This window comes from Cimex lectularius, unplaced genomic scaffold (genome assembly GCF_000648675.2).
Source record: "Cimex lectularius strain Harlan isolate CLEC.00 unplaced genomic scaffold, Clec_2.1 scaffold415, whole genome shotgun sequence".
In the NCBI taxonomy this organism is placed as follows: domain Eukaryota; kingdom Metazoa; phylum Arthropoda; class Insecta; order Hemiptera; family Cimicidae; genus Cimex; species Cimex lectularius.
Window position 1 is genome coordinate 58,444 of NW_019393002.1, and position 26,548 is coordinate 84,991.

Genomic DNA, 26,548 nt, shown 5'->3' on the forward strand with positions numbered 1-26,548 from the left:
TTAAAAAAAATGGGGGTGCAGGTGGCAGAAATGGTCAAGGCATTGATATGGCGTTTATCAATAAGAAAAGGCCAAAAATAAGATAAGTGACTGCTCACAAAATGTTTCAGACGTCCATTCAACTTTCCCCAGCTCAAGTTTAATAAAGCTGACCTTTTCCTTGTATATGAGATTTTACATTAACCAAACTGTTGTTGCATTGGACCATACTTTTATGAATAATGTTAACTTGAATTGTATTGATTGCTGGTTGTCATATCTTGAAATTCTATGTTTGGTGAGATTAATAAATGAACACTGAAGATTGCCTTTATAGCTCAAAATGTCTGTCTCTCAATAAATTAAACTACACATGATACAGAATACACATGGTTTCTTTCAATATTTATTATAACGTATCTGAAAGGTCTTGGTTGAGATGAAAAAATTAGTATCATGAGCGGGATTTAAATGCACAATAGCTCAAGTGGTTAGAGCAGCAGTGTATTTAGCAGATCGTGGGTTCGAATCCTGCTTGTGACACTAACTTTTTCATCCGAACCAAGACCTTAGATAAAAAGTATAATTAATTGACTTAATTCAGAAAATGTTTTTCTGAAACCTACATCACACCAGACCGCATCTCACGATTTCTGAATAATTATCGATTAACGGTCACTAATCACCACACAATATAAATTAAGTCAATTAATTATACTTTTTATCTAAGGTCTTGATTCGGATGGAAAAGTGTCACAAGCAGGATTCGAACCCACGATCTGCTAAATACACTGCTGCTTTAACCACTTGAGCTATTGTGCATAGCTCTGCATTTCTGAATAATTAATTTATATTTTTTGTCTTCTAGAGCTTTCTCTATAATATCAATTAATAAGAGGATCTATGGTGGAGTGCTTGATACTGCTAGTTGCTATTTACTGAGCCCTTCTGTATAAGAATAAATAATCACTATAATTTAATATTGGCAAAACTATCAAATTAAATTATAAAAACTTTGCCATGTTTATAAAAAGTAAAGAAAAACATTTACTATGTATGTAAGAATAAATTGATTTGTTTGAATTATGTAATCAATGAAATAATGTCAGATTTGGTCATCCTCATAGCAGTATTGCATCTTAAAATTCAGTTATTTTTGTTATTCTGTTTCTTGGATTCTAAAAAAATATGTATATGCAAAATAATAAAGTCACTTTTCTTATTTCTAGGTCGAGTCGTTAGCATGTACTGTGAACACAAATCTATGTTGGAACAGTTTTTGATTCCAAAAACCTGTTGCCCCTGATGATGGCCTTATAAAGGCAGTAAGCTTGGCAAGTAATTGCAGTGTCTTTTTTTTTACCAAACACCAGAGCCATATCATACTACTTGATAATTCCGCATAATCATATTTAGAAATAATTAATTTTTTTGTGTAAGGTATTGGTTGAAATGAAAAATTTACTGTCACGAGCGGGATTCGAACCAACGACCTTCGGCTTACATAAAAACAACACACGACCTTACATAAAAAGATGAATTAATCGAATGAAGTTATTTGGACAATCAGACCATGAAATATTATGGATTAAGAAATAATGTTTTATAGAATTTCCATAAGTTTGAAAATATCTGTCCTAAGCTGTACAATTCGTATTTCCCGGTAAATATTTTGCCTGAGGTATCATCACAGTATAAATTTCCGTTTGATCAACATTTGCTGATTTTGACGCGCCTCATAGCATTAAATGTTTTATTGTATTACGATATAAAAACTTGGCTAAATTTTGATTTTTTTTAACTAGATCAAATTCGACGGATCGGTGTTATTAGTCATTCCGTTCAAATACATAAAAATTGTTGCTTTCTCGATGGCGGTGATGTGTTGATAAGTCATTGTGATGTGAATGAGAACATCAAAGACTGCTTATGACAATTAACTCTAAATTAACTAATGTCGGCATAAGCAATTTGTAACGAAGTTATTATTTTAAATATTTAAGTTTGTGATTCTTTTAAGTAATAAGTTTTACGTTCCGTTTTTCTCTTTGTGCTGTAACTCGTAAAATGAGAAAAAAAAGTGAATGTTAACCACAAGGCTTAGTGTAAAAACTGTGAGCTATGTTCGTTTTAATAATTAATAAGCGTGAGGATGTATTAATTAACTTTGTTGGTGTTTGAGAGGTATACGAGGGTTTTATAAAGTTGCGATTACAATATCCTACTTTTTTAAGTTTTTTTTTAGGTTCGAATAGTCAAGTGATTTGTATTTGTCGACATTTTACCCTTCGCATACTCACCATTATTGTTTCTAAACAATGAAATCAAATCTGAACGGACTGGGTAACTTTTCTTCCTTCTTTCCGGTGACGAATCTTTCTTTTAACGGCTGTAATTATTCGTAAAAAAGACGAAAATTTTATCGATATTATAAGCGGATCGTCAATTCTTCGCGATGTCGATCACCGATATTTTACTTGGGCCAGTAAGATTTCACTGTTTTAATAGGTCGAAGGGTTTCTGATCGGCCCTAGTATAATGTGAACACAGATGTATTACCTAAGTTGTAGCCAGTTACAACGAATTCCGATAAAAACGAAAGCGATGGAAACGGAAAATAACAGATATATTGTACAAGTATTTGTTGGAGCACTTTCCCAGCATTATGAAGCGCTCTCAGTCGAAGCGAGTAAGCAGACGACCGCTGAAGAGATTGTTAGCTGCATCGCCGAAAGGCTGTCTCTCACGACTGGAGGTGGTTTCGAATTGGCTGAAGTCGTCGGTGACACATTGGAGCGGGAGTGCAAGGAGAGGAGACTTGGCTCTGCGGAATGTCCAGTCGCCCTCATGCTTCTTTGGCCGAAGGCGAATCCCCAAGAAGAATATTATAGGTATAACTCTTTATTTATTATGTTTATTTCAAAATTAACATTAAATATAATAGCACTTTTTTGTTTTAGTATTTAATCTTATCTTAAAGTACTTATTCAAATATTTTTAGCAAAATCAAGATCAATCATAATCACTTAGTGACATCAGTTACCAAAACTTTACAAATTTTCTTCATTGACTATAATCACAATTAAACTGTCGTTCTGATTATGTTTCCGCAACCTTATGATAACTTATAAAATATCAGGTTTTGTCAAATAGCACAGTTTACATGGAATAATAATAATAATTTTTGTGAAATTTTCTCCTGTTGTCTGCAGGGTGATAAATCTATTGTTTGATAGTTATCTATCATCCTGGTCTGCCTATCCTTGCTGATGTTTATTAATTTAGATGCATTTTGGAGTTTTGCCATCTTCAGTGTTGAGTTTGGGTGATTTCTGTTAAAAAATGGGTTACCACAGAAATCACCATAACTAACACTGAAGATGGCAAAATTCATCTGAATTAACACAAATCAAAGAGGTAATTATCAAACAATAATAATTTTTAAATAAATTCAATGACGATACCTGTGTATATATTAACAAAAACATGTTAGATGGTCTCTTTTCTTTTCATTATATGCAAATTATAATATTAGGATGAGTGATGATTGCTTACAATGTAAACAAAAATAAAAAAATAAATAAATAAAGTTATCAGTTGGAAATAAAAAAAGTTCTACCAAAAAAGTAGTGATTCTCAAAAAAATTTAAACAAATTATTATATTTGTTGGTTACCTAGCAGTGATCCTATCCTAGCTGTTTTTCAGACGTGTTTTGGCATTTCGCCATCTTCATTGTTCCTTCCCTTTTTTATTTTATTTTGTTTGATATTGCTTTAAAGTTTTTAAGCAGTATTTAATGTATGGTCATTGTTTTTCTACATAACTCTTTAAAGTGTTAAATATATTGACCAGTTGTTTTACTTGTGAATAATCTGGATGTCAGTTATGGCCTGGATGAAAGAGCAAATTAAATTGCTACTGCCAAGCTTTCTTTCAACCTATCAGGGCAAAACAATCTTAAAGAAGTCTACAAATTGACATAATTAAGTTTTAATAGATGGTTTCAAAAATTTCTTTGTGGACAGACTCAGTACACTTCAGTGTTACAGTCCTTGGCAATGTTGGAACTGAGTCAGCCAACAAAAAAATTTGAAACCATCTATTAAAAATTTAATTATGTCAATTTTTAGACAGCTTCTTTTACCATGATGATGACCTTAAAATAGGTCAAAAGCTTGGCATTAGCAATTGAATTTGTTCTTACATCCAGACCATACCGAGATCCAGATTATACGTGCATAACACTTTACACTGTTTGCTCCAATTATTTACAATTAAAAATCCACAGGCTATACCGGGATTCACACCAGGACCTCTAGCATGGCAGCATATACGAGTCGGAAACACTATTTGGCCACTGCTGTCCCTGCATTAAAAAACATTGTTTTGTCTCTAATTAATGGTTTTATTAGTTTTAAATAAATCATATATTCATAGGTGAAAGATTCAAAGGAACTCCTTGTTCTTAGAAATATATTTAAAAAAATACAGTTAGATAGTACTTAAAACATATCCGATTATGGGCAGATGGTAAGAATAGACGAAAAGGCCAGGCAGATAAATTATGTTGGATCCTTTTTTTTCCCCTCTCAGTAATAAAAGAAATGATTTAAATATTTCTGAATAACAAAAATCTACTTTCTACCTATGTAGTTCAGAATCTCTGAAGCAGGGTATCTGACCTTTTTAGTGATCAGTGGAAACAAACAAAACTAAAAAACATTGTATATATTTGCCATTAGAACATGTTTGTAATATGTTAAAACAGTAAAATGAAACAACAAGCGGGTGATAAGAACATCCTTTCATCTTATCAGTTGACATTGTAAACGAAATAAATACGATTTAATTTTTCATATTGTTTTGTTTATATTATTCTCATTTCATATATCCTTAAATAAGAATAACTAATAATTCTATTCAATCCTACATTGTTATTATGACTAAAACTATTTTAACAAATGGTTTTACTTAAAACATAATAATGTTAAATATTGAATTTTTATTGTGATATATTATTATAGGTTAATCAAAGTATATTTTGGAGGGACGGTGGTAGCCGAGTGGTTAGCATGAATGACTCTAATTTCATCAACCTCATGGTTGTGGGTGCGATTCTCACTGTTGTCCCTAGAATTTTATTTATTTAATCGCTCTGGAAGTACTCTCACTAATATGAAAGTCATAAGGAAATTGGGGGGGGGGGGCTGAGTCAGTCTGATGTGTGTTTGAGTGATCTTGAAACCTGCTAGAGCAGATGAGTACAGTAAGTGACTCAGTCACTCAGTGCCAGTTGAACGTAAATCCACTCACAGACTTAACTTTACAAGTGTATTTATTACACATGTTATTTGCACATTTAATTCTTTTGTCTTTTGCTCATCTTAAGATTCTTTAATTGTTGATTGTCCTAGATTATACTAGTCTTTTTATTTGTTTGTCAGATGTGAATTAGCATATGTTGTCGTCATCTTCAGTATGTGTTGTTTTGTCAATTATTAACCAAAAACAATGAAATTTTTTTCTCTTTGAGGTCTGCAGGGTGATAAACCTATAGTTTTGTTGTTTCCAATGATCGATTGATTCCAATAGATCCTGTTTTGGTTTATCAGTTCTATTTCGACTTCTTGCCATCTGCAGTAGTGGGTCTATCCAAAACGGAAGATAGGGAGACAAAAATGATTGATTATTGACTAATATTAAATATATGTAGAAAATCTTAATTCTGATAGTCAAAGCAAGACGATTGAAATTATATTATGCCACTTACGGTCGTTAGCAAATGGGTAATATAACAGGAGTATTGTAAATTATCTATTGGTAATAGTGCTTACTATTTTTTTTTTTTTAAGTGTCCAAAGTTTAATAGATTCTTAACAGTTAATAAAATGAATGGCTAGTTGTAACACTAACATTAATTTCTTGTGTTTCTGTTTTTCAGGTTTTATTTGAGAGAGAAACTGAACGAAACCTTATGGGCTGATGGTTTTACAATGGACCCCCAATTAATTAAAGATTATTTTTGCCGATTTTTGTATCAGCCGGCCGATAGAGAATATCCAGATTTATGCCAACTGCCTGATTTAAATGAACAGACGCTACTCGACAATCTCAGAGCAAGATTTAAAGCTGAGCATATCTACACTTATGTTGGTTCCATTCTTATCGCAGTTAACCCATTTAAGGTGGTTTATCAAACTATTTATTTTCTATTTTCTGTTGTTATTGAAACAATGATTGTAATTACTTTAAATTTCCAGTTTTATCCGATATACAACCCAAAATATGTTAAACTCTACCAGAACCGGAGAATGGGACCAGAACTTCCTCCGCATATTTTTGCGGTGGCCGATTCAGCTTATCACTGTATGCTGAGGAACAAAAGGAATCAGTGTATTGTTATAAGCGGTGAAAGTGGAAGTGGCAAAACAGAAAGCACCAATTTCCTTCTTCATCATTTAACCGCTCTTAGTCAAAAAGGCAGTCACGGTAGTGGCGTTGAACAGACTATTTTGAGCGCTGGCCCTGTATTAGAGGCTTTCGGAAATGCAAAAACTGCTCATAACAACAATTCAAGTAGATTTGGCAAATTCATTCAAGTTAACTACAGAGAGAATGGCATGGTTCATGGGTGGGTTTTTATTATCAGTTATGATAATGTCAGATATTTCATGCATGAGCTTTTCTTTTTTTTTTTATTAAAGTCTCACAAACAATTTTTCTTTTATTGTGAGCACAAAAGTAACACATTTAAAGTCAAATGCAATAAGGGGTGTCGGTGGCCATAACAGTTAAGGTGTTTCACAGTGCTCATCACTGTAAGGTAAAGTTCCCGGGTTTGAATCCAGCAGCCCTGAGTTTAAACCCAGCTTACTTAAATTTTTTTTTTCCTCCTTTCCCAAAAACACCGGCACCCTAAGATGGGAATATTATTGGTATTATAAAATTGGTATTATTCCATTCTTACTTCAAAATATTTCTGAACTGAATAATTAATAAGGGTACATTTTATTTTGTCTACCAGAGAAAGTTTGATTTCTCAATTATAATAATTAATGAATTTTTTATTATCTTTTATAGAGCTGTTGTGCAAAAATATCTCCTAGAAAAATCACGAATCTGTTCACAAGGTAGAAATGAAAGAAATTATCATGTATTTTACTATCTTCTTGCTGGTGCAAGTGATACAGATAAGCAACAACTTCATCTTCGTTCTGTAGACTACTATAATTATTTGAACAGAGTAATATTTTCAATTTATAAAATAAGCTTACTAATTGATAAATGTTTGCATATTATAAATTTAATTGTCTTTTCAGAGTGGCTGTTATGTTTTGGATAATGTTGACGAAGCCCATGAATTTTCAAGGCTGAAGCAATCAATGGAAATGGTCGGCTTTACTCCGGAAAAGCAGAGGCGATTATTTGCAGTTCTCTCAGCTGTTCTTTTGTTGGGTATATAGACTTTTCAAAATAATAGATTTAAAAATTATATAGGTACATTTAAAAACTGTCCATTATAGGTAATGTAGAATTTCAATTAAGAAAAGCAGCTTACCACCATGATGAAGCTGTAGCAGTAAAAAATCCTGAAATAGTTTTGCTAATATCCGAATTGCTTCGAGTCAAACAAGAAACATTATTAGCTGCTCTCACAGCAAAAAGGGCCCGAGCTTCTGGTGAAACCCTTGTTATTAATTACAAGTTGCATGAGGTGTGTACATGGCATAAATTGCAGAATCACCTCAGTGGTTGAAAATAAAATTGTCTTTCAGGCAATTGCTGCTAGAGATGCCATGGCGAAATGTCTTTACGGTGCTCTTTTTGACTGGATTGTGCTTCAGGTCAATCATGCTCTTCTTTCAAAAAAAGACACACTGAGAGAACACCAAGGAAATTCAATTGGAGTTTTGGACATATTTGGATTTGAGGATTTTGGAGTGTGTAATAGGTGAGCTACAATTATTTCTTCGAAAACAATTTAAAATCCTCTCTCTCTTATTTATTGTTTTTGCTTTTACAGTTTTGAACAATTTTGCATAAATTACGCGAATGAACATCTTCAGTATTATTTCAATCAGCATGTGTTCAAATACGAACAAGAAGAATATCGAAAAGAAGGAATAAAATGGAGGGATATTGGATTTTCCGATAATTCAGCTTGTCTATCTCTTATCGAAGGAAAGCCCAATGGATTGTTGTGTGTTTTGGATGACCAATGCAAGTAAGTCAACATTTAAAATTATAATCACAATTTTCAATTATCAATTGTTTATTAAGTACAAATACATAAAAAATAGGTAAAATGGCAAATAAAATTTTATTTGGATTAATAAAAAAAATTGTTGAGTTGCCTTCATATGATTTGGATGGTTTGATGCAGTATTTGTATCCATTTACAATTTTGATTGTTGCCAATTAGTCAAACTAGAAAACTAGAAACTCTGGAATACTAACATAAAGTACATCACATTAATTATCAACTTGTATATTAAATGTTCCTTTTTTCACTTATATGTAAGTTTATATTATTATTTAGGAAATAATATTAATTTTTAAACCTTAGTATTGCAAATTGCCAGTAAAATAATTTAAATCTGAATCAAGTTAATGAAAAAAATTTTAGTCTCAAGGAGAACAGAATTTAATTAATTTTTTTCTTTAAGCTTTCCGGGAGCTTCAAATGAAACCCTTTTACAAAAATTTAATTCTGTGCATAAGGAAAATCCATTCTATGAAATGCCTCAGAAAAAAGAAGGAGCGTTTATTGTGAAACATTACGCTGGGAAAGTTAAATATCAGGTGATTTCTTACGTTAGTGTTTGTGATTAAATTTGAAATAAACATTTTTGTTTAAAATTTAATCAGGTTGTTGAAATGAGAGAGAAGAATTTGGACTTGATGAGGCAAGAAATAGTTGGCGTTCTGAAAAACTCCAATATGGCATTTGTAAGGGAACTTGTCGGAGCTGATCCAGTCGCAGTTTTCAGATGGGCAATTGTGAGGGCATTTTTCCGTGGTTATTTTGCTTTCCACGAAGCAGGAAGAAAGCATCGACTTTCAAGAGGTATTTTTAATGTTTATATCTAACTTTTAAATATTATTAGGTAAAAATAATTTATTTGACAGAAGGGAGCAAACCAAGTTCATTCCATACAAGATATCGAAATCACACCCCCAATGACACTATTTTGAGGTGAGAGTTTTTTTAAATGCCTTTTTTGTTGCATATTTATTATTATTACTACTAATCCAGATATGAGTTTGCTGCTAGTGAGAAAGTCTTTTGTAGATTCCGTTAGGATTTTAAAGAATTGTTAAACTTCTTTAATGTGATCAATTTATTAAAACAGTAACTTTTGATACTTTAGCATTCATAATTTCAAGTTATTAAGATTAAATTTGGGCAAATTCAAATGCCTGTCATTAGTTTCATTCAGAAGCTGTAGTTAATGACCTGACAAAGAATGTATTTGTCTAGCCAACTTGTGACCATGTCTGCAGTAAATCTAACAGTTAACAGGATTGCGTAAGTTTAAATAGACAGTTAATTTGAAACTTTTGATGTTTGCTGTCTATGTGTTTTTCTGCATGAATTTACCGTTTATTTATCCTTTATAAATCATTCTAAAGCTATAGTTTTTTTGTATTCATTTCCCCTTAATTTTCTCTTATAAATTTCTTCTTACAGAAATGTACGCTTTACATTGATTAAATTTAATGTAAAAATTACAATTTAATAAGGGATTAAATATTGTCCTCATAATCTTAATTTACATACTGACAGGTCTGTCACAATTATCGAATATTATTTAATAGATGTTTACTTGCATGTTAAGGTTAGATGTATGCTGTTACTTTATAATGTAAAATACAAGAGCATGTCAGTTTTTGGAACAAGATACTGCTAACACATTAAGTACATCTGTTAAAAGGATGGAAAGTCATAAAAACTAGAAAATTCTGACATATTTTTGATATTTGCTGGCACTGGAAATGAGAATTAAATAAGATTATGTATAAGTAAGCCTTGTAAACAAGCCTATTGTGAGCAGAACTATTTGAAAATTAATCAGTACTTTATTTTTTGTATCATAGTATGAAAAATACAAATGACAATTTTTTATGTTAAATTATTTATTGGAATTGTACATTTTTATATGTGTTGGGTTATTTTTCTGTGAAGCAATTATGCAAGAAAATATTATTTTCCTGATAGGTTTAAGTTAATTCACATAAATAAGCTTTAGTTTGATATAAATATATGCTTTTAAGAGAACTTCGTGATTTTTGTTTTGTTTATAGCCAACTTATTTCTTATAGGATTTAATACAGAGTAAGTTGCCTACTAACTTGCAAACAGTACATTAGTCTACTCAATGTTCTTGTAAAGTTAGGAAATTCAGAGAACTCTAATAACCAAAGTGAATGTTTAGATTCAATCCACGATATGGTAACATGAAGAATTTCATCCCAAAACAACAGTTGCAAAATGAAAAGGAGGAACAACCTTATAATCAATTGATACTTTTCAACAACGATGGCCCAGCTAAAAATTTACAACGAAATAAAAACAACGACGTTAAGGAGAATATCTGTGATAAACCGATATTACATAAAGTTCTATGCCCTGATGAAGCTAGGGTTTTTGAAAGAGCAACCCAAATCTTGGCGTATGTAATACAGTTTAATTTTAAAGGTGAAGGGCTTTTGGATAATATTTAAGGAAAACCAACAAAACAAGCTGTTATAGAAATGAATATTTCACATATAATACCAGTTATTAAATGAGTGTTTCTTATCACCTCACTGGCATGCTTTTGTAATTAGCTTTGTGGCATGATTAACATATGTATCCTTTAATTGTTTAATCTAAGCTCTTTCTTCAGTAGTACCTTAAAATTTTTAATTTTTATTATCAAGCTGACGAAATATTCACAAATATTATTTTAATAAACACCTGTACGCTTTAAACCTTAGATGCTATTATAATCACCATTGCAGTAAACCAACTTTTTTCATTACTTTTTAGCTTATTTTTTATATTTTGTATCCTATTTTTATTTGCACTATTTATCATAGTGGACATTTTTGTTCTACTTCCAGGGTAGGAAAGTTATGCAATGCAAATTTTATTATAAAAAATATGAATATAATGGTTTTATGTAGGAATTATTTTGTAGTAATGTTTTTTTTTTTTGTTTTTTTTTAATTTGAGGAAACAGATAAAACAAACTTTGTAATAATGTAAAATTTTATATCAGGTACAAAAAACAGAAAAACATACAAATACAACACTCACAAAGAACAAACTGACACCCAAGTCATTGGAAAAGTTTCTAATTATATTCAGTTTATAATAACATTTTTCCTTTAGAAAATGGAAAAATGATTGGTCATTGTAATAATTTAATGGACTGACAGCCTAACAGCAAGTGTAGGAGAACTTCACATGCTATAATAAATTGATCTAATTGGTTTTTTTTTTTTTTTTTTTTTTTTGGTGTAAAGCCAGCCATCTAAATTTTGCATTTTTTAGTATACACCTTGGGGCACTAAATTTCATATTTGTAAAATTTATTTTCTGATTGAAAACATAATGTGCAATAAAATAACAAATTACTTTACAATATGTTGGGATTTCCTTTTAACATTTTTTCTTGATAAATAAATATTCAACTTTAATTACAACCATTTATAACTAAATTATTTTCTATTATTTTTGATACTTTATCAGAGGTCAAATTTTGGACTGCAAATTAATCAAGTTTCGTTATGATTTTAGGAAAAATAAGTCTTTCAGACCTAGGGAAAGAGGCAAAAAGGGTTTAAAAAACCTCCAAAGTGTCAAAACTTTAGCAGGAAGAACACAATCATTAGGACAAATGGGGAAAGCTAGAAAGCAACCGATGACTGTAACCGCTCAATTTCAACAGTCTCTTTTGAGCTTAATGGACACTTTGAATCAAGCAAACCCCTTCTTTATTCGGTGTATTAAAAGTAACAGTAACAAGGTAATAAATTTATTGCATTTTTTGTGCTTCGACAAAACAAGATATAGCAATTTATGCAAAATTTTAGGTACCAAATTCGTTTGATGAAGATACAGTTCAAAGGCAACTTAGGTATACAGGGATGTTGGAGACAGTCAGAATTCGGCAAGCAGGGTATAACGTTCGTCTAACGTATGATGAATTTATTCAACTTTATAGAATACTTTTACCAAAGGGACTTCTTAGGTTTGTATAATTATTGTTTAAATCTCTCTATCTCTACACTATTATTTTTTATTTATGCTTTTTTTTTTTTTAAGTTCCCAAGCTGACGTCAGAAATTTTCTTTTAACTCTGAACCTTAACCGGGATAATTATCAAGTTGGAAGTAGTAAAATATTCATGAGAGAGTGTGAAAAGGTGAAATTAGATTATAGACTCCATCAGCAAATTATGGCAAGTATCGTGAGGATCCAACAATGGTTTAGGGCAATCCTGGAAAGATCAAGATTTTTGAGGCTTAAATCAGCAGTCATAACAATCCAAGTAATGATTTTGCATATTATTTTGTTTTATTGTTACAAAATAAAATTTTAAAAAAACTTTTTCAGGCATTTTGGAGAATGGTAATGGTCCAACAACACAAGAGGCAGCTGCAATTGGCAGCAGTACACATTCAAAGGGCATGGCGTTCTTATTCTCAGTCTTCTTGGTTGAGGAAACTTAAAAGGGGCATTGTCATATTTCAAGCTCATGCTAAAGGTTATTTAATACGATCTAACATCGAAAATGTATGTTCAGCTTTTTAGCATTACTTCAGAATCCCTTTAATCTTATAATTACTCAACTTATTTTCATAGATGAAAGTAACACGAATTAGAAAGGAGGCTGAAATTAGATCAGCTGAAGAATCATCAAAGAAATCCGCTAAAGTTCCTGTTGAATTATCAGTTGTCGAGTGAGTTTTTTTATATTCAAATAAATAATAATCAATTGTTAAAGAATGATGATTTATAAAAAGCACTTGGTTGAACTTTAACCCTTAATGATCGCAATTCATAATTCAATTATGAAAAACCAACAAATTTATCTAGAATATCATTAATTTGTACTGCATTTTCACTGATTTTACTTTTCTAAATTTATCAAAATCAAACTAATCTGTAATTTTAGGGCTAGTGATAAAAAAGATCAAGCTAGTTTGTATAAACACCTGGAATGCTCTCAAGTCAAATTGCAGCAAGTCGAACTTTCTCCAAAAGAACCAGAGCACAGAACTATTTGGTAATGTTATCCCTGGTTTCTTAAACAATGAACTGTAACTCCATTCACTCCTACTAGTTCTTCATTTAACAAATACGTTTTTTTTTTTTTTAATCTTAAAATTCTCATTTATTAAAAAGAAGTGATACAACTCAAACCTATCAACTGATTTTAATGCATCAAGAGAATAATTAATACCATCAAAGTGTGTAAATGTATTACTTTATATTTGCAAATTTCATGAAATTCAGTCAATCCGTATTTACAAACAAAAAATAAAGAAGGACAAAAAATCAATATTAATTTATTTTTTTATTTTAGCATCGGAGATCCAAATAAGGAAATTTTGGGAATAGATTTAAAGAAAAGAACATCGAGTAGAAAGCCAGTATTATCTGAAATTAAAAATTATTCCGAGGAGCCTGTTCGAGAAGTTGGTAAGTAATCTATCAACATTTTTTTGTAACTATTTTCTTCAAAGTGAAATGTAAAACAAATGACAAAACATCAAATATTGTGTTAATATAGCAAACCTTGTTATTTTGAAGTATCCTCTTACTGCCGATACTATAAACATAACACTTAAAAATGCCAACACAAAATTTTAAAGAAAGAACCCAAACGTATACCACATGTTTTTTTGCTTAGATTTCATAGAGTGTGAATTTCTAAGATGCATTCGATGCTCCGCTTCACCATCTGGACAGCTCACATTTAGCTCCGACAAAATTTTTTGCGTTGTCGGACATCATCTTGCTTGGGAGCCCTCTTCTAGCAACAAATCGGCCCAAGCATGCGAGAAATGCCTGAGTCGATAACTGCGAGACCACCTCAATATGCACGGCCTTAGTCGACAAACAAGCAAATATAGGCTTTGCCCAGAGCAGCTTTGCGTCGTAGAGATTCCCATATCTGGAATGGACCGGCAAAATCTACTCCCGTATTCAGAAATGCTCTACTTGTTCAAAACGTGAGATGGGCAAATCCCCCATGAGAGGCGCACTGGGTCCAATTCTCAGACGGTGGCAGCGAATGCAGCAGTGAACACGAATTCGTACAAGCCATCACGTGTTGAGAACCCAGAATCTTTGCCGCAGTAACGCTAGTAATAGTTGAGGCCCAGCGTGAGCGTGGACCCTATGGAGATGGTCGATCCACAGCGTGGAGAGGTGGGATTTGTTGGGCAGTAGTATTGGATGCTTCATTTCTTTGCTCACAGGGGCATTAGCTAAGTGTCCGCCCACCTTGAGAATACCCAGAAAATCTACAAAGGGATTTAGAGATTTTCACTCTATCGAATTTTTCCAAAAGTGATACTGCTGCACTGATCTCGTCAATACATGAAGGGTTTCATTGATTTCTCTTAATGTCAAGAAGCCAGAGGTCCGTTGCTCTGTTTCAGCTCGCAAGTTCGTAATGAAATGACGTATGTAGGCAACGACTCTAAGCATCCGTGAGTACGATGAAAATCGCTCCAGTAAGGTCTCAATCGTGCCTACCTCATTGGTGGTCAAGAGAATGGTTTGAGGCTTGACTTCCGGAAAGTCAGGTCCACTTTCCAGCCAAGTATTCAGAGGCCACTCTTCTTTCGGTTGCTTCATCCAATCTGGATCTGTCCACCACGACATCTGACTTGTAAAATTACCCGGATCTGTTCCACGTGACGCCAAATCTGCCGCATTGTCCTCCGATCGTACGTGAAACCACCAGTCGAGCGATGAGTTCTCCAATATCTTCGCGACTATTGGCAACGAATGTCTTTAAGCGATGCAGAGGATACTGAAGCCATGCCAGAACAGTGGATGAATCAGTGAGTAGAATGATTTCGTCTACTTTTATGTCTTCGAAGAAGTCAGCCAGGGATTTCACGGCATTCACCAGCAGCAATGCGGCGCAGAGTTTCAGTCGCAGGATGGTAAGCGGCTTCAGCGGAGCCAGGCGGGTTTTTGCAAACAGCAGATTCGTAGTGGCGTCCTTAAAGGAGGCATCAATGCGAAGGTACAAGACTGCCGCATATCCCAAAGATGAGACGTCAGTAAATCAGAAAATGGTGGTATGTGTACGATTCGTTGGAACTATGCATCGTGGCAGATTTGTGGAACTCAAGGTTGGCAGATCCTTGCAAAATTGTGTCCACTCTATACCAACCTGCACCGGAACCTGCTCATCCCAACCAACCTCATGTTCCCAAAGGTGCTGTAATATCCTTTTTGCTTTGAATATTATTGGTGCCATGAGTCCAAGGGGATCGTACATCCTCACAATGGTCGACATGATTCTTCTTTTCGTCAGTACGGGTTCTCTCATTTGGATTCGGTAAGACAGGTAATTGTTCTTCGGTTCCCACTGCATTCCCAAAACCTTAACACAGTCGTATCTTCTAAGTTGGATAACGGAACAGACGGCATAGATGAATGAGCCGTTGCATCACCCAGCAGATCAGGAGCGGTGCTGTACCAGCTTTAAGGTGAAGCCTCCTTTCCGCAGCAGAAGGATCAGTTCCTGCTGAAGCATTCGTGCTTCTTCAATCATATCCGATCCTGTCATCGACATACGTATGCTTCAATAATGCCTTTTTTGCCAAAGGAAAACAATCACCTTCATCCTTTATTAGTTGCCTTAACACGCATAGAGCGAGGAAGGGTGAACAGGACAGGTCAAACGGTAATCGATGAAATTCGTATTCCTGAATTTCTTCAGCAGGATCGAACCTATAAAAGAGGTGCTGGAATCTCCGATCTTCCTCTGCGATAAGGATTTGTAAATACATTTGAGTGATGTCTGATGTCATAGCGAATTTTTAGAATGTCATCAGAATGTCCTGCATTTCTTTTTGCAATTTTGGCCCAGTCATTAGTTGGTCGTTTAGTGAGCCATTGGATGTCGCGTGGGAGGCGTCGAAAATGATGCGTAGTTTCGTCGTCGAACCATCCTTTAACACGCTATGATGAGGAAGAAAGTAAAGTCCGTCACAGCAGGCAGCAGACACAAATCCCTGTTTTATGTAATCATGGAACACCTGATTGTATTCGGTCTTTAGATCCGCATCCCGTAAAAGGTGTTCCAATTGAAATCGATCGTGTGCACTTTGTTTGGAATCGACCAGGCTAGCAGGCGTGGATTGGAAAGGTAGTCTGACGACGTATCTGCCGTTCTCCTGTCGCGAATGCGTTTTGACAAAATGCTCCTCACAGCGATCGTCTGACGGGTCATCTCTAGGGACATCCATAATTTCTTCGACGCTCCAGAAGCGAGACATCAACGTCTGCATATCATCATTTTCGGATCGGGCGGTTACAAGTAATGAAGCCTGTTTCAGAGAATATGGAAGGTTGACCCTTCCAAGCATGACCCAGCCAAACACTGTCTTAAGTCCGTTTGGGAGTCCATCGGATAACTTTCTGACATCTCCCAAGAGTAAATAACTTGAGCCGCGGATCCCTTCAGACAGGATTTCAAATAATGAAATTTTTGCACCTCCATTAACTCTACATTTGTATGTATTACACATACATATCCTTGAAAGGAGTCCATTTTGACAAATCATCGACAAAGATAGGCAGATCCAGGCTGGGCAGTTTCAGATGGACCAAATGTCCTGCGGACTGATTGGAACACAAAGTCGTGTTGCGTGACAGACTATCTCTCTTTATTGACAAGGTACTACATTCATAGTACTCAGTTTGCACCTTAGCCTTCAATGTCGTGAATTCATCATAAGGCATTTTATCCTTTCTCATCTGTTTCCGTATTTCAGCGATCATTGAAACAAACTTCTCAAATGCGCTATTGAGTTGGGAAACACGGGCTTCGAAGATCGGTAATTCATCGGTGTTTTCCTGCAAGCTCTTTCTGATGTCCAATCCAATGTTCTGTGAATAGGCAAGTTCGGAGATTTCGTCCTTCATGCTTTCGATATCCGGATTTTGATTATCCGATCTTTTAGGCATGTTGGTTGTAAAACAGCGTCAAAAGCAAAGAAAATCAGAACATATGTTGAGGCTAGCTTGTGTAAATGCCAATGGGAGAAAAGTAGAAATATCTTGAGAAGCATGAGGAGACAAGGAAGATCAGATATCCGGCCCGGAGGACCAAAATGTGTTGGAAGAAGGGGCTATCCTTAATTGGCAGCAATGCTCCTTACCTTTGCTAGTTTGCCGGAACCTGTTCCTTCACGTTGACTCCCTTATAGAATCAGGACGCGATATGAAGAAAGATAGATTAAATTAAATTAATATGATATACATACATTGTACGATAAAGTTAATTTAATTTACATAAGTTGAACAATAAAGTGACCTGGCCAGGGTCAATAGATTAAAGAGAATAGTGACAGACTTATTACGGAAAATTAATCAAACTATACAAAAAACTTGGTTTTAAATGTTTTTCACAGTAGTTAACAATTAAGAGAACAAACACTTCAAATTAAAGTCTTATTAGAAGACGTGAGTAGCCGAAAGGAAAGATCTGACCTGTGAACAGCAAAATGATGTGTGGCGAAGAATTGCAGGCGACGTGATTCCACAGCGATGAGCAGGTGAAGAGAAAACAAAACTTTGTAATCCGGCGGGGTACTCGTAAATTGTAACTTAGATTACAAATCGAGATCAAAAAAAGAATTAAACAAACGCGTTCGTCCACTCTCCAATACTAACTCGCCAGCTGGACCCCGAGACCTTTTTTTCTTGTTTTTTTCTCCATGGATATTTGAGCAAATAAACAAAATTAAAAAAAAAAAATGAATAAAATTCTTTCCGGCGTAAACAGATGGGGATGTCGCTCGACTGGACATATGAGAAGTGATGGTGAATATATACTTGCAGCCACTCGTTCTGGAAGCACTTTTCTGGGGACGAGTCAAAGGCCCGTACAGACGAGGCGAACTCGGTGTTTACACAAACTCAGTAATAGATATAGTTGAACTTGAAATCTTGAACAAAAAAAGAAGACTTCTGTGGCTATCATCAGTAGCTAAAAATCTTAAAGCTACAGCTAGGCGGACTTTAGCTGGTATCGGCATTCTCCATTTAGTTTTTCTGTTGTTAATTAGTGGTTTAATTTTGCACAATATGTACTCAAAATCAATTTGTAATATTCTTCAAAAGTTTGCAAAATCTCCACAGTCCTCATAGAGTATTTCTATAAACATGTTTTCCATACTTGGTTCTGTTGAGATGACATGCTATCATCCACCATCATCTTTAGCGATTTTTTTTTTTACTTTTTTTTTTTTTTTTTTTTTTTTTTTTTTTTTTTTTTTTTTTTTTTTTTTTTTTTTTTTTTTTTTTTTTTTTTTACTTTTTCTGCAATTAGTTGTAAATAGCTGTCAACACTTAACAAATGAACAAATGAAATTTTATTGACAGTTTACATTTTTTAGGAGTTGGAAAGAAAAATGATAGCTCAATTCATAGTGATGGAGAAATGGATGTGGATCCTTGGAAAGAAAGTTTGCCATCTAAAGCCAATATTCCTCCTCCTCCAAGATTGCCAAGGCGAAGGGACCTAGTTTGCCGTAGCATCGGTGATGAACAGCCTAAACCTTTACCTGAAAAGCCATCTAAACTACCACTGTAACTACTTTTAAATAAACTATTATTATTATCATTAATTATTGTATACTAGGTTAAATAAGAAGTTTTACTTTCAGTGGAAATCTCGATTTGAAACGCAGAAACAGTGATCCAGCAGCACAATCTGAAGCAACTGGTGAGGTTAAACACACTCCTCCTCAGCATTCGCCTTCAGCAGATCTATTAGAATGGAAAGGAACAACGATGTTTACCATAGCAGGTCATAGTTTTAGGAAAATAAATCGCTTTACCAAAGATGACAGGTGTTCATCATGTAATCACCCTATGGATGCATTTTTTACTCAAGGACACAAGTGTTCTGGTTTGTAAATTAAAAAATAAATTCTTAGAAAATTAAAAAAAAAATTCCCTTTGTTTTATTAACAGAGTGCAAACAACTATTTCACACCAAGTGCATACAAAATGGAGGTGTACTCAGGCTTCCTTGTCATTCGTATTCGAGCAGTGCAAGGAAAGGAAAACAATCACGTAAATCATCGAGAGTACAACAGTCTGAAAAACATCAGGTCGCCTCCAACAGTTCATCCCAAGCCAAATTCAGCCTGCAAGGAACATCAGAGTTCACTGACAGCACGGACAAAATTATTTCTGGTATAAAGGAACTACAACAAATGCAAAATTTCATTACAAAAAAGGTACTCAATTTAGTTTTAAATTAGCTTTATGTGATTAATATATTCAAACCTGATTATTTTGCTTTTTAGATCTATAAAATAGAATCAACAGAGGGAGAAAGACCTTCCAAAGCTGATATGGTGTTTAAACAAGCTTTAAAAGAATTCAAGGACAACCTTATAGCAACATATAGCATAGTCAATAAGCAAGGACCAGTAGCATTGAATATAAAATATAAAGACTTGATTGCTAACTTTTCACATGTATGTTTGTTTAAAAAAATAGCATTTTATGTATTTTCTCATATATTCAAACAACCAAAAGCAAGATTTTAAAATTCCACACAAAATAATGTAAATTATTCCAATTAATTTTTTTTATTTTTTTAATCTAAGGTTTAACATGGTCAATTATGACCATTAAGGAAATATGGAATAATTTAATGTAAATCTTACAATCTTAATATAATTCTTACATGATGAAATTAAAAAAAAAAATGTTTCCAAAACCCTCCTACTTTTATAAAGAGCATATTGTACCACGCACATGAACCCTTCATTTCATAATTACAGGTAATGGATACTGTAAGGCAACAGGAGGACATGAGAGCAGAGGATTTCCCTGTGACCATGGGGGTCAACGCTTTCAGAGGATTTATGAATGAATTTATGGCGAAAACAAGAATGGAGCAAGAGAAACCAAGGAAGTTGAAAAGGAAAAAAGAAAAAAAGCGAAAGACAGAAGATCCCATCAACCACGCTGGGCACAATTTTGTGCTAACAATTATTAACATCCCGACTGCTTGTGAAATTTGCAATTCTTTTTTCATGTGGCCTTTAGAAAGAGGCTTGGTATGCCAGAGTAAGTGTTGACGAATTTATACACCAGATGCAGTTGTTGAATTGTATTGGCTGTTTCAGATTGCAAACTCACTTGTCATAAAAAGTGTTACATAAAAGTCATAGTGATGTGTAGTAAAGAAGTGACTGTACCTAAACAGTGCCCTCATCCAGTCTTCGGAGTTCCTCTTTATCAATTGACAACCGGAGAAGAAAAAATACCAGTCGTTGTCGATCGACTTATCACAACCATTGAAATGTATGGTCTTTATACAGAAGGCATTTATAGAAAATCAGGAGTAAGTTTTTAATGTAGCACTACTAAGTGTGATTCTTTTCAATTATTCAGCACAAATTTGATCCTTTTTTTTTTCTTTTTATAGGTAAGCTCAAAAGTGAAAGAATTGAAAACTATAATGGAAGAGAGGGAAATTGAAAAAATCCAGTTTGAACAATACCAGGTTAATTTCTTTTCAAATTTATTTATATATATTTCATAAACATTTAAATCAAAGCTCAGTTATCAAAAGTTACCACACAACACATTAAACAATATATTTTTTACTCTTCTTTTTTGGTTGTTGACTTGAAAAGGAACCCAAGAAATACAACACATTAGGTTGTACTATCTGGGTCAAGTACTGAAGAAACAATGTTAGTAATGATTTAAATTGATTTATAATTTTTATGTAAAGTGTGACTGAGATGAAAACAAATCAATCTAAATAATTACTTTAGTTAAATAGGACGAATTAAAATAAATATAAATTATTAATGATCTTAAGGTTTTTCGTAATACAAAAACAAAATATATTTCCAAATATATTTGTAATTTATTTTTTCTCAGTCTTATGTACATAATAATGGACTCATTATGCATTCTTCAAGTTAATATTGATTCATGTCAAAACGACACAGGCAAGAATCGGCAGGCGGGAGATGATCAACCTATTAAAATTTCATCTATCACAAACCTCACCACATTGTTTCATCATTTCCACATACAAAAATTTGTATTGTTTCAATTTAATAATTTTAAAATGTATTATTAGGTTCATGTTTTGGCAAGTGTTTTGAAGAGCTTTTTGAGAGAAATGCCAGAACCTCTACTTACTTTTGACTGTTACGAAGATTTTTTAAGAGCTGCAAATCTAACTGAGGACAGAGTGTCAACAATGTTCACCATTTTGAAAAAGCTGCCATCTCTCAATTTTGATTTGATGGAAAGATTGATATTTCACTTAGCAAGGTATTCACCTTTTTGTTTTATATTTCATTCATTATAACAAAATTTTATTTGTCTCGTTTAATTATAGAGTGGCACTTCATGAAGATGTCAATAGAATGAGTTCAAACGCTTTGGCAATAGTTTTTGCCCCTTGTATTCTCAGGACTAACAAAGTAGTACCAGCGCAAGATTCGCTACATGATATAAGTAGACAAACAGCTTGCATTGAGGTCATAATATCTGAACAGTTGCGTAAAGTTCGTTCAACACTGGCTGATATTGATACATTGGACACTGCATGCCATACGGCGACATACCGTTTGTCATCTATTCGTAGTTCAAAGGTAGTGGTTGGCCCATTTTGTAATGTGAATCCTAATAATTGATAATTCTAAATCCCCTTACTTATCTCAGATATTTACACCTGAGGAGTTAGTTATTTCAAAGCCTGATGATGAAGAAGCCTTATTAATGGGCAAGATTGAAGAAATCCAAAAAGAAAAGGCGTTGTTAACATCAACACTACCATCCTTGACACGGTCACCTAGTGATGATGATCTCCTGTCGACAGATGATGGCAGCTTAGATGACGTTGACACATCTATTCGTAAGTATCTATTTTCTAGATTAGGCTCAGTTTGGCCCATTAAAATAAATATTTAAATAAAATGTACTGTATAGGGGGTTGGTGTCTTAACGTAGTCTTAACTATAGTATGTGTGTCAAAAGTGGTTGGCCAAGTATTGGTCATCTAAACAAAATTTAAGTCTTGTGACAGTCATAATCAACAAAAATCACACAGTATGGAAAATAGCTGGAGTTTGAAACAACCCAACAAAAACCTAACCATAAAAAAAAGGACCAAGTTCCAGATCCCCTCTAAAAAATGAGCCTATCAATATCTACACTGTGGCCAATTCCTTTATTTTTTTTAGTCCGTAACCTGAGTGACCTTAAAATAATGTGCCAAAATATAAAGTTACACTCCCTCCCAAAACAGCAAAAAAGACAATATGACACCACAAGAATAGCACCACACTTTATTTAAGTATAAAAAACTTGGTTCAAAATTTATATTTCCATCTTTATTATATTTTTCCAATCAACATGTTTTTTAATTCACCCAGGCCCTGACGATGACCTGAGTAAAGGTCGAAATGTCAGCAAAAAATAAAAAAGGTGTTTTTCTAAACTACCTCGTTCTTGACTGCTCCTCACGAATCCAACAAATTATAAGACCTACCTTTTTATCAAATTTCACAGTTTACCTATACGGGAAGTGCCTTTTAATTTGCAATTTTCAGATTTTTAATTATTCAGAAATCGTGAGATGCGGTCTGGTGTGATGTAGGTTTCAGAAAAACATTTTCTTTATCGTGCCAATGTTTCGATCTTTATTGAGATCATCTTCAGGGCTCAAAGTGTTTGTCTTCTGTGTAATTGTGCCATTCTTGCGTGTCGTGTTGAGAGTGTTGTTTCAGATTTTTTCTTTTACTTACTATATAAACCATAACATTTTTACTGAATTTCACGTTTCTAGCTCGGGAAGTACCTTACAATTTTGATGATCATCGAGTCAGTCAAAACTAAAAGGCAAATTTCAAAAAGGCTTATTGCTCAAATTTTTACAATGTCCTAAGCGACCTAGGTTTAATTTATGTTATACATTTCAAAAGCCTATTTTAAGAGAAAACAGAGATCTGAGGGTGAGAAAAACCGGGTAAATTGGTTCATGTAAAGATAAAGATGGCGGCTTGCTGGAACTAGGCCAGCGCAGTGCCATGCGCTCAGATATCCATACAATCATTAAAAACCATAAGCACAAGCTGAGATTTGTTTCAAACTTCAATGTTTAGGTGTCACATACATTGACTGAAACCAATTTGATTGCTCGCATTTGTGATTTGCTGTGACATCATTAAGAATATGTCTCAATCTTAAAGCGAATGACTACTGGAAAGAAAAATTGGGTCCCATATGATAATTTAGAACCACAGTAAACAACCTCAAAAACAAGATTACCCTAAGATTCAACTGTCTATTGCTCACATTTAACGAGACTAGCTAGTGTGATTAGCTCAAACAGTTCAGAATTGGCAAGTTGTATGTCCTCCCGACATATCATTAATGACCTGAAATGAAAGACTTGTTTGGGATGTTTATCTGCATCATCCATATTGGGGCTTAGTGTTTTCGTATTACCACTTGATCTGGTCGTTGCAGAATTCTGTAAGGCTTAGTACACATGGAACCCTTGGACAAGAGCAATTTTACAATGGAAATCGAAGAAGTATGTCTGTGGTGTTATTTTCTCTATCGCTGCTAAACTAAGAAGACGCGACAAAAGGAAGTGTCGAGTCCAACCTATTTGCACAAATAGTATGTTTGTTACTCCCTACCCAAAATTACATGATTATGAACCAAAAATTTTCAATTATTGTAGAATTTCAATTAACTGTTGACGATTTTGTTTTGCATTTGATTAAGGGCGATATTTCATCAAGACATCAGTGTGTGAGGGATTCCGTCTTGCCCAAAAAAACCTGCCATAAACATTGATAATGTTGATATTGTAAAACAAGAGGGTTTCAACTTTTAAAAATACATTGGAGAACAAGTTAAAAGCTCAGGCGTTAGACAAGTTTAAAAAAGCTCCAGAACTTCCATATCATGCTGCAATGCTGAACTGCTTGATGGTAAAACCACCTTTAAATCACTGGAATGTGAAGAACATGGTGGTTGTTGAGATATAGTCATGTAGACATTTGTGATGGTTATGATAGGTATGAGGGATCTACAATAAATATAATAATCACTGCACTCCACATTCCACAGGTCTTTTTTCAATTTTGTCGGTCAAGAGATCGGTGTCAACAAGTTACATTTCCATCGTAATGATAAAAAAAATAATCTGTAGTGAAACGCGTGTAGTGAGGAGAATCTTGAATCGCACGTTACCATGTACATACTTCGAACTTCAGTATTTCATTTGTAAACACTCGTTTCAAAACTATTCATGTGTACTAGTCCTAAGTGTAAATGCTTTGTTGATGAAGAGGCTGTCAAAAAACATCTGGATCAGTTTTTCACCTGTAAACATCAGGAGTTTTATGAATACAGCGTAACGGTAAACAGATGGCTAGAGATCATTGATAAAAAGGGTCGATATTTAATTGACCAGAATATACTATTATGATTATTAAATAAAATGTGTCTAATTGCAATCACAACACAAAAACAAAGAAATATTTGCCAACAATATAGGTAAAAGGAAAAAGAAATCAATCACTTGATATCGCATTTTACTTATACACGTTTATTTTCTGGTTACCTGCTGAATATTTAAAATTATTACCTGAAACCTAGGTACCTACCTAGGTTTAGTTCGAAGTTTTCTGTGAAATTTCATTTAACAGGAATATGTTTTTCTAGCGCAACCTCTCTCGAGGCACCGTGTGGTCCACAAACATAAAAAAAGAGGTTCTGAAAGTTCATCTACATTTTACACTGCTGACGGAGATGAAGATCAAATCATGGTGTAAATATTCAAAATATTTTTTAAAACAAATTCCATTTTTACTGTTTGTTATGTAAGGAGAGAGTGAATGCAGATGCCTAGCTACATTAATGAAATGTTCTTCCGAAGAGTCTCTAGGTTTATTAATTTTAAAACAAATATTTTTGTATATAAATAATAAGTTTATGAAAACCTGACTGAACAAATCTTAATTGTTATTCTGAGTCAGAAACGAGTTGCATTTTAAATGAAGAATGAAAAATCAAATTTTACTTAGATAATTAATATTTTTAGTTAAATTGATAATCGAATCTCTGAGTGGAGGTCCTCACCCGCAAAGAAAAAAAAAAAAAAAAAAAAAAAAAACATCAAGTATTTAAATTTGCATTTACTACCATTTACTTCTTTTTTATTTTATAAAATGTGATATCTTTTAATGCGGTTCTAGTCTTCTTGACCTGTAAATGTAAGTAGTTATTGACTGCTGTATTACAAGTAGTTATTTAAAGAATATAACCGCGTTACCAGTGGTTTTTGTTTTTATATCCTTAAAAAAACTTTTGCATTGTAAAAAAAAAGTGAGACAATTTTTATAGCAAATTCATCTTCAAATATTTTTATTGGCGTAAAGGAAAATATATTATTTTTTATTTGAGGAAAAATTTACTATATCTACGTATAAATATTTGTTACAATATTGTAATTAAAAGATTATTTCTGTTGCATGTATATAGGATTGTATATATGATCAACAATGATCATGATGATAAATTGTATATATGATTTTATATATACATATAACACAAGTTATATTGTTGAAAACGAGTTTTAAAAAATTGTTAGCTTCTTGTTTCTGGTTGTTATCAACATTAATATCTAAATTTCAAGTATATTTTTTAATAATAATGAGTCTATTTGTTTTTATTCTCTAAATAAACTACTTATCTCTTAAAGTTTTAAGAGATTAAATATTATTAATTTTTTTACATTATCAGGTAGGTAGAATGTTTTGTCTCTGTTCATAGTTTATTAATATGTCCTGACAAAGATTTCTAATAGCTTTTGTAAATTGGATTTGTTCTATATGTTAAACCCTGTAATCTTATTCCTAAATAACAAGCCAACAGTGTACCAAATAATCATTTAACTGTTTGAAACCGACAGTTTTTGGTGTCATTATTAAAATAAAGTTTTGATTTATTAAACGTTGACTGCATAACTTATTTGTATATTAGACTAAGAAACACTTTATTGGTGCTGTGTGTAATTTTCATATGTTTTATTGATATGACCAATTAAGTAGTTAAGTTTAAAATGTATAAATTTATTTTTCATCTTTAAAACAAACAAAAAAACAAAAAAAAATTAAAAACCCTTGCAGGTTTCAAAATGGGTATTTTAAGAAACAAAATAAGTGATCATTTATCAAACTTGTTTATATTTTTTATATTATATACAAAAAAAATTTAAAATATAGAGAAGAGCAGAACGTGAATGTTCAATTTGAAAATTTTA

At 33.2% G+C, this 26,548-nt stretch overlaps 1 protein-coding gene across 5 annotated transcripts; it reads left to right on the forward strand.

The window, feature by feature from the left end:
* The first annotated feature begins 1,861 nt into the window (after positions 1–1,861).
* On the forward strand, positions 1,862–25,563 carry LOC106666461 (unconventional myosin-IXa-like). 5 transcript variants are annotated; one of them, XM_024229729.1, is made up of 31 exons: positions 1,862–2,163; positions 2,225–2,870; positions 5,923–6,166; positions 6,242–6,612; positions 7,062–7,224; positions 7,301–7,436; positions 7,505–7,695; positions 7,757–7,932; positions 8,005–8,205; positions 8,648–8,783; positions 8,850–9,048; positions 9,111–9,177; positions 10,418–10,654; positions 11,767–11,995; positions 12,063–12,220; positions 12,295–12,520; positions 12,586–12,765; positions 12,835–12,932; positions 13,148–13,258; positions 13,559–13,674; positions 18,621–18,813; positions 18,891–19,135; positions 19,201–19,469; positions 19,539–19,712; positions 20,022–20,310; positions 20,370–20,587; positions 20,672–20,749; positions 21,341–21,537; positions 21,605–21,860; positions 21,931–22,123; positions 24,949–25,563. In XM_024229729.1, the coding sequence occupies exons 2-31, from the start codon at positions 2,530–2,532 to the stop codon at positions 25,056–25,058; spliced, it is 5,802 nt and encodes a 1,933-aa protein (XP_024085497.1). In that variant the 5' UTR covers positions 1,862–2,163; positions 2,225–2,529; the 3' UTR covers positions 25,059–25,563. The 5 variants fall into 5 exon arrangements, with proteins under 5 accessions (XP_024085497.1, XP_024085498.1, XP_014249146.1 ...); XM_024229730.1 differs by lacking the exon at positions 10,418–10,654 and adding an exon at positions 9,463–9,510 and having other exon boundaries at positions 1,862–2,870; XM_014393660.2 differs by having other exon boundaries at positions 1,862–2,870.
* Positions 25,564–26,548: the final 985 nt, after the last annotated feature.

Coding starts and splice junctions, on each gene's coding strand:
- LOC106666461 (XM_014393660.2), top strand. CDS start 2,530: ATGTATTACCTAAGTTGTAGCCAGTTACAACGAATTCCGATAAAAACG. Junction 18,814..18,890: donor AAGCCATCTAAACTACCACT/GTAACTACTTTT, acceptor TTTTACTTTCAG/TGGAAATCTCGATTTGAAAC. Junction 20,588..20,671: donor GCATTTATAGAAAATCAGGA/GTAAGTTTTTAA, acceptor TTCTTTTTATAG/GTAAGCTCAAAAGTGAAAGA.